Source organism: Egretta garzetta, unplaced genomic scaffold, assembly GCF_000687185.1.
Source record: "Egretta garzetta isolate BGI_Z169 unplaced genomic scaffold, ASM68718v1 scaffold53, whole genome shotgun sequence".
Lineage (NCBI taxonomy): Eukaryota > Metazoa > Chordata > Aves > Pelecaniformes > Ardeidae > Egretta > Egretta garzetta.
Window position 1 is genome coordinate 2677660 of NW_009259312.1, and position 8191 is coordinate 2685850.

General features: G+C 42.5%; 2 protein-coding genes across 2 annotated transcripts in view; both read left to right on the top strand.

Annotated features, from left to right (window-relative positions):
- The window catches only part of SLC25A43 (solute carrier family 25 member 43), a 19585-nt gene extending 11701 nt beyond the window's left edge, over positions 1-7884 (top strand). The window contains exons 3-4 of the mRNA XM_035891980.1: positions 5255-5389; positions 6485-7884. Coding sequence (XP_035747873.1) covers positions 5255-5389; positions 6485-6688 — 339 coding nt within the window. The 3' untranslated portion in view covers positions 6689-7884. The remainder of the gene's footprint in view (positions 1-5254; positions 5390-6484) is intronic.
- A 236-nt stretch (positions 7885-8120) lies between these two features.
- SLC25A5 (solute carrier family 25 member 5) overlaps positions 8121-8191 on the top strand; it is a 3532-nt gene continuing 3461 nt past the window's right edge. Inside the window, exon 1 of the mRNA XM_009636371.2 lies at positions 8121-8174. Coding sequence (XP_009634666.2) covers positions 8121-8174 — 54 coding nt within the window. The remainder of the gene's footprint in view (positions 8175-8191) is intronic.

An 8191-nucleotide genomic window follows, 5' to 3' on the forward strand; every position in this document is an offset into this window, starting at 1 on the left:
GGCGTCTGTGCAAGGGGTTTGCACTGCCTTAAGAAAAAAGACCTCTATATTCCATATCAAAGATTTCTTCACACCGCAGGTGTTAAAAGCAGGGAAGGCTTAGGTTCAGTAGCAAAGGAGGGATTCTGCAACAAGCTGTGAAGCCTCAGGGTACAACAGGCCTGGCAATAACGTCTTTAAAGCTGAGCGTCAAACTTCTGAGCAAGCAGTAAACTGTTTTGCTCATTCAGCGCCATTGATCTTAGAAAGGCGAGATGATTTGGCCCCAGTTCAGGTTACGGAGGAAGGGACAACATGTTCCTAGAGTGCAGGAAGCTGGAGGTCAGCTGCTCTGCTGTGCTGCTCTGGGACCGATTGCCTCCTCGTAGCTTGTCATTGTTTACCTTCCAACGTGCCTGAATGCCTTTGGTGGACTTTAGCCAGGGGTAAGTCAGCATTTGCAAACCACTGACGCAGAAAAGACAATGACTGCCCAGTAAGGCTGTCCTTCAGGAGAAGGGATTGATTACCCCAAGAGAGAATGCATGTTTTTTTCCCCAATATTGATACTTAATTCTTTCTTATTTGAGGGGAATGGAATACTCTTTCAAGCATTCAGCCTTCTCTTGAGTGAAATTTCTGTTGACTGTAGTGGGATTAGCTTGAAAGAAAACTGCAGTCTTTGTCCTACACTTTCCTTTGAACTGCAGTTAGCGCTTGCCCGTAGCATGTGTCCTTATTAACCCAGACTGTAAAGACGTCTTATTTTAGCTTCCAGATTAAGAGCATGAACTCTTGAGCTGTGTTGTAAAGTGCCTTCCTGTGCTTTTTTTTTTTTCAAATTGATCAGAAGTGTAGGACACCTGAATTTCTTGAAAATATATAAATAACAAGCAATTTTACTATATCTTAACATCAGGATAGCATACCACCTATGGCAGCTATTCACTGTTAGTTGATCTTTCATACTCTGTGCCAAAAGTACTGCATATTCAAAAAATAAATAAATAGCAAATTTTTGTACCAACAAATTTTATGAACAGGGAAAAGGATGGGGGCGGTGGAAGTACATGAATTGAAAGGGAAGAATTTCCAAATAATCTCCAGTACAGGTAAATTCAGATAGTTGCAAACCAAAATGTCCTAAAGTGCAAGTGGGAATTTTGTATCTGCACAGCTCTGGGCAGAGGCTCCAGTGGCCTAACCATGGCGTCTGCCATCTCCTGAGCCGCTGGTCGTGTGGCTACTGAGAGCCTTGGAAAGATTCAAGTGATTGACCTTTTGATGGGCAGAATTCCCACTGCAGCTGCAGTGAACTGCATCTGTCCTTCAATCCTAAGAGGAAGAGAGGAAGAGGAGAGGGGCTGGGAGAGGTCATTGAAGGGGAACTTTGTAAGGATCTGTGAGATTAGTTCCCAAAATGGGGCTGTGTTGTTCTGGCAGTCACCTCATGATGCAGACAATGGGAGAGATGGTGTCTGAAGAGTCTTCAGGTAATGATTAACTTGAGTTTTGTCCTGACACTTCACCCTTATTTAAATATTTCATTTGTATAAAAAATTGTGAGTGCAAGTAGTTGTTTGGGGTTTTTTTTATACATGTCTCTCTCTTGAGTGTAGATTGTCAAAATAGCACAGAGTGCTATCTTTGGGGATGTATCACAGTGATTTAGTAGACCTAGTGGCCTCTGGATACTAAAAGACTGTGTTTGTGAGAGAGCAGATGGAACCAATTCTGCGTTTCATGTGCTTTAATAATTTAGAGAACCCATCATTCGTCAGAGGTAAAAATATTAGCAATTTAGCCCCGCTACTACTATGGCTGACAACATGGCACTCTGTTATCAGTGCAGTGAGCTGTACTGTACCTCCAGCCTTCTGCAGCATGGGACAGCTGTAACTGGGGGGGAAGGATGTCTTTAAAAATGTTCATAACAGATAGGTTACCATCCAGCAGCCCATAGTGTCAAGGGATGTCAGAAGAAAGGAATTCAAGCTGCTTTGAAGTCCATGGCATGAAGTGTCTCTGTCATAAACCTGATCTTTTTGGTGTGAGATTAGCTGTTTGATTTGTATATCATAGTAGGTTTCTGGGGAAAAAAAAAAAAGGTAGAGGAACTAGTTTGATCTGTTTGGTTACTTCCATTTTCTGGCCCTGGTGCCATAGGGCGGCTGCAAGGATTGCAGTGTTGGAGACATGCTTAGATGATGCAGAACCACCCAAACCCCACATCTACTTCAGTGCCAATTGAAACGCCTTTCTAATTTTTTTATTTTATCAATACATTTTAACTTTGTTTAGCTGTGTTCCAAAACACCAAAGTTTTAACTACACACTGATACAGCTTTTAGTTTTCATTTTGCAATAGGTGATTCTGAGATTCTGTGGATGATTCTTTTTTAAACACTGTGTCTAGGGTCTTAGAAACATACTGCTTCTGTAAAGCAGAAAGACTGGCAAAGCGTACTTCACCCCACAGACTGAAATCTTGGAAATGGCTGTAACAGTGGTGAATGTTACTATAAATAATCTTTCAGTAAATCTCTTAAGAGGTCAGTGTCTGTGGGCAAATTAGAAATCTGGGGGTTTGACTTACCTGTTCCTTTTTAACTGTCTTCTGGATGTGCTTACTGCGTGCAGAATCTTATTGAAACCTGTAGTCTGCTTGTCACCTGTCTTGGTGTTGTAGGCAGGAGTACTGTAATTAAACCCTTTTGATTATGTGCCTTTGCAATGTATACAGTAATGAAGGGGACTAAGTCAAACTCATGCAGTTAATTTACTCAGGTCATGCCCTGCCTAGCACAAAGGGACTTAAAAAGGAAGGGAATTGCATGTTAAAAAAAAAAACTGCTCGGTTGCCTATAAATTTCTTTACCAAAAAAGCTCACGGAAACTGGCTGGCACTCCAGAAAGCAGAACAGGGTTTTGAATCCAGCTCTTCCATGGCTGCTGCTGCATTTTTAAGAATACTTACGTAATTTGGGTGCTCTTCTAAGCATCCCTGGTGCTAATATCACCATTCTTAGTGGAAATGGTCCCTGAAGGCTCGGTTGCAGCACTCAGTATCTTCTACAGTACAGTCATGAGAATCCTTGTGCAGGAGTTTCTCAAGTACTGTGGATTAAGGCTTGAAAAGTTATTTTTCTCTTTCTTACTGTTGGATTTGGCTGTTGCTTTTTAAACCCTTACAGCCCTTACGTAATAGAGCCAGGCAGACAGCTGAGCTTCCTTGTAGCAAATGAGCATAAGTGTGAACGTGTGCATGGCCTTTGGCTACCAGACGAGCTCCGTTACCTTGGACTACCTGCAAAGGCAGGGCTGGTAATACTGTAAAATCACAGCAGTTAAATCCCATAATGTCTGCCTCTCTGAGTCCTAAAACAGGAAGTTGTGGGAGGTTGCACCGCAGTTAGGAATTATGGAAACAGCTGTAGCCCTGTGGAGTTAGCAAGGCCAACGTAGACGCAAAGGGAATGAGCAATTAGAACAGTTGAAATACTTTCTCTGCCACAGATGTGATCCTTCTCCTACAAATCAAGTACATTGTTGAGAAGGTTCAGAGAGAAGCAAATGCTTCTTTTCTCTCCTCCTTCAAGTGTAAAAGACCTTGGATTAAATCCTCAGCCCTACTCTTGTCTGGGGTAAAAGAGCCAGGACATGATAAAGGAGATCCAGAAGATAACAAATCCGGATGTGGTGGAAGCCTATTGCCTTCTTTCTCAGTGCAGACAGCTGCTTTCCCAAAATCACCTCCCAAAGCCCTGTCAAATGGGAACTATGGTTTTACCTGTTACCTGCCATCCGAGGTATTTCACATGCACTTCAATTTTTCACAAAAAAAGTGAGAGAAAAAAAATGTGATTTTTTTTTTTTTTTTGATAAAGAAGACCATGCAGTTAGTGTGTGGGATGATTAAGGTTTTTTTGTTAGCTTCTAAATTTTAGCAGTAGACTTGCCAGTAATGCAAGGGGATGCAACAGCATTAAAACTGTTTGATTAGCAACTTCTCTTTTATACCTGGAGAATGAGTTTTGATCTGTTTCCATTTCCAGTGTCTAAGTTGCCAAGAATTTGAAATGCTATAGCTGAGGCATCTAGAAAATGTCATCACCACTTGTCAGTTTACGAGAGGCTTGTCATAGGCTTAGCAGCTCTGAGAAGCTGTAGGTTAGTCTGGCCAAGGAGGGACAAAATGCTTCACCACATGGTGTTTCAGATCAATGGGGGGATAATAATACCCGTATTCACCAATCAATTAACTGTACAAGTCCCATTTTTGTCAAACATTCTGCCCTGTGGTGATCAGCTTGCACATGCAAGTCATCAACCTGTGTCCTGGGGTGCCCAGACACTCCTGACTGAAAAGTGTTGCTTGCCATGTGTTTGAGCGAAACCCTGACTTGCCGATGCAAAATAAACCCATAGCTGCATGTACACAGATGGATGAGGATGGGATTATTCAAGGTCAAGTTATCCTGTCTGTGCTAACGCAGTAGGAGATTAATGAAGGAAGGATTTTGCTGTTAAAAATGACCCACTACACTTCCACCATGTGAACAGACACTGTCTGTACTGCACTTGGAAATGTAGCTGCAGTCCAGCAGGATGCTCCCAACCTAACTTTAACCAATCTGGATCAACTGACCATGTAGCAAAGATACGGGAGCATGGACACCAACTGCTTACTTACAGCCCTTGGTGGGCTTGTGCAGCCTGGGCTGAAATCTCCATTATTTCGTTTCTGCTGTGCTGTTGCTACTCAACCTGTAGTACGGTTCACCCTTCTCATTGCAGTGTGGACACAGCCTCAGCAGCCAGAGTGAAGTCAGTGCGCTCTTCTTCTTGATCAGGATTACAGGAGGGCAGCATGGCATCTGGGGCAGCCCCAAGCTTCCTTCTCGTAGGTGCTCTGCTGCCAGTGCTGTGAAATACCTCTCCCCAGATCTGAGCAGCCGGCTGATGGTCCGTGTGGTTTGCCTCCGCAAGGGTGGGATTTATTTCTAGTAGTGACATGGCACAAAAGGAAGTGCTGTGTGAAATTACTGCTCTCTCGCTCTCTTTTGTACATATCCGAGAGTGAATTCCCTCCCTTTTTAGTTTGTATTTCAAGGCAAAATAGCTGATTCTTTTGGGTTGATGGAAGAATCCAGATCAGTCTGTTGAAACCTGGCATTAAGTGTCCCTTATGTGCTAGAACGGAGGAAATAATTATCTTTAATTACTTTGGTTTTCCTTTGCTTGTTCTAAATTCCCCTGGGCGTCTCTTGAACAGGCACAGAGTCCTTGGCTTCCCCACTATGGAGCAGTTGATGTCCATTTTACTGGCATGGCTGACTGTTTCCGGCAAACCGTAAAGAACAAAGGTGCGCTTGGACTTTGGAGTGGACTCACACCCAGTCTGCTCAAGGTGAGGTTTTGCTTTCATCCCAGTCAAAGACTACCCTGAAGTAATCAAGACACCCTTTTGGACAGCTAGGGTTATAAAGCATATGATGTGCCTCCGTACTTATTAGCAGCTTATAGATGACAGAGTCCATGACAGGACAGATATAACCTCAGGCACGTTATAAACCAGCTTTGGAACTTGGCTTGGTCATATTTCCCCAAATGTAAGCTTGGCTTCTAGATGTCACTGCTTTCAAGTTCATTTGAATGTCCTTAGAGAAGGGAGCGCTGCTAACACAGAAGCCAGGGTATGGATGGGAGATTGCAAGTGATCCACTTACGTCAGCTAAACAAGTTCTACTTCTCAGCTGAGCTCCAGTAATTTGACATGTTGTACCAAGCTCTAAAGAAAATCGCACTTTTATAAGCCACTTCCCCAGAAGTCAAAAGTTGTACTTTTAACCAGCTATTTAATGCACACCTATCAGTTAACTACAGCCCTTGCCTAGTTGAAAGCATGAAATAGAGCACAGTAGCTTAAACAGAAGGTAATTTGGTTTACATAAATATATTTTATACTGCTGCGGTGAGGATTACCTACATGGAGTACTACAGATCAGCTAATGAGTGGTAATTGAGTGACAATGTGATTGATTGCGATGGCCTGACTGTGCCTGCCCCTACCTTGGCTGCTATAAAGCCACACGGCACCAGAGCTGCTGTTACTGCATGGGGCAAAAGAAGAAAATTGTTCAGGTGCTCTGCTGTATGTAGAATAAATCCCACATTTCCTACCGGGATTTGCTGAGGTTGCTTAGGATTTGCTTAGGTGTTTGACAAGTTGTGATAATCTATAGCACAGACCCTGTTCCTCACAATACTGTTATAATGAGTTACGTACCAATAATAAACTTCTGCTTTTAGCATGCTGCAGGTGCCAGCCTAGTTTGAGGTGAGACTCTGATTTTATATAAATGGGCACAGCTCTGTTAGCAGAACGGATCACACTTGAAGTCTAGAAGTTTCCTTTTTTAAAATATCTAAGCTAAGAATGCTACTAGTGAGTCAATTACTGCTTTTCTATCTTGTGTTCCTTTTTTTTATTTTATTTTATCAGATTGTCCCATACTTTGGTGTTATGTTTAGCACCTTTGAATTCTGCAAGCGGGTCTGCCTGTACAGAAATGGTTATATTGAATCTCCTTTAAATTACAAGCTAACTCCTGGCGTGGATCAGAGTTTACAGCCACAAGAACTGAGAGAATTAAAGCTCCTCCGAAGGGAAAATTTTGAGTCAAGGAAATCGGCTCTTGAAAACTGATGTTGGAGTGTTCCTTGCAGATACACACACTAACTTTCTTAAGGAACTTTGCAAGAAAGGCATGCTGAACTACAGGAACCAGCATCTCAGCAGATCGCATGGGTTTAGTACTTGAGACAGCAGTGCCAGGAATGAGTAAGTCTTGTATCTCATTTGCTGAATGGCTATAAACAATATGAATAGCAAGCATATACTGAAGAGGAGAGATGCAACTAGCTTGAAAACACTGTGCTATTGGAACTTGAAATTACATTATTCTAGGTGCTTTTCAATACTGAATAGCCATTTTGAGATAAAACCACTTCGCAGAAAGGCAAGAGAACAGAGATGAGTGTATAAATTGTATCTTCAAAAATATTAAGAAAATTCAAAAGGATTTTTTTTTAAGTAATCTGAGATACCAAGTCAGCCAAAAATGATAAGCAGACTAGAATACATACACCATGCAAGAATTCCTACTGAAATCTCTTATTTTTTTTAGTGATACTGTGTGGACGTGACATTCTGCAGATGCAGAATTAGTCGCAGCTCAGTCACACTCCAGAGTCCACTCTTAGTTTTTGAGAGTTGAGAATAACAATTTTGTATGAATCTTTGGTGTAAAGTTGAAAATATGCTGCTGCAACTGTGCTTTTGCTAAGAGAGAACAGTAATGTGCAAAATGAGCTGTAATACACTGGAATGAGAATCTTGCAAACTGAAGTGCATACTAGACAATCTTCCCCCCCTTTCTCCTGTGTTGTTACTGCATGTATGTGAATTATTTCAGGCTTTGAAAAACAGTTTTCCTGAAGTTCTCTAACTGAAATGTTTCCTGAAAAATGCACTTCTTAAATGTGTTAGATATTCAGAGCCACCAGCCTTGTCATGTTGTTCCGGTATTCTTAAAGCTCTATTTTTATATTAAACTACTTTTTAGTTCCTGTGCACAGACCCAGGCCTACTGTGCTACTCAGAACTTGCCAGCAGAATAGCACAGTGTGCACAACCTGTGATTTTTATTTTTATTTTTTCCCCACTTTAGCTGCTGTGATTCAGGAGCCACAGATAGTTTCTGTAGATAGGAACTTCTCTGCAAGACCACTAGGTTCTTGTTAGTGCCAACACAATTCATAGGACTCTGACCAGCTCAGGGAGCTCGTGGACAACAAAAGATCATCTTGGTATGATACCTGAGGACCTGCTCAAGGACCTGAGGACCTTGCTCCGGTTCCTTTGTAGAAGTACAGCTATGGGCAATTCACAGGACTCTGACCAGCCCAGGGAGCTCGTGGACAATAAAAGATCATCTCGGTATGATACCTGAGGACCTGCAGTATTGCTCCGGTTCCTTTGTAGAAGTACAGCTATGGGACAGCCCCATTCTAGTGCCTTCTGATAGAAAACCTTAAACCCCATGTCTACGTAGGAAGGTGGCTCTGCCCTCTGCGGCATGTCCCACCAGCCTCAGGCCAAGGCAGCGTGTGAATCGCAGCAGCTCGGGAAGGCGTGGGGCACCCGGCT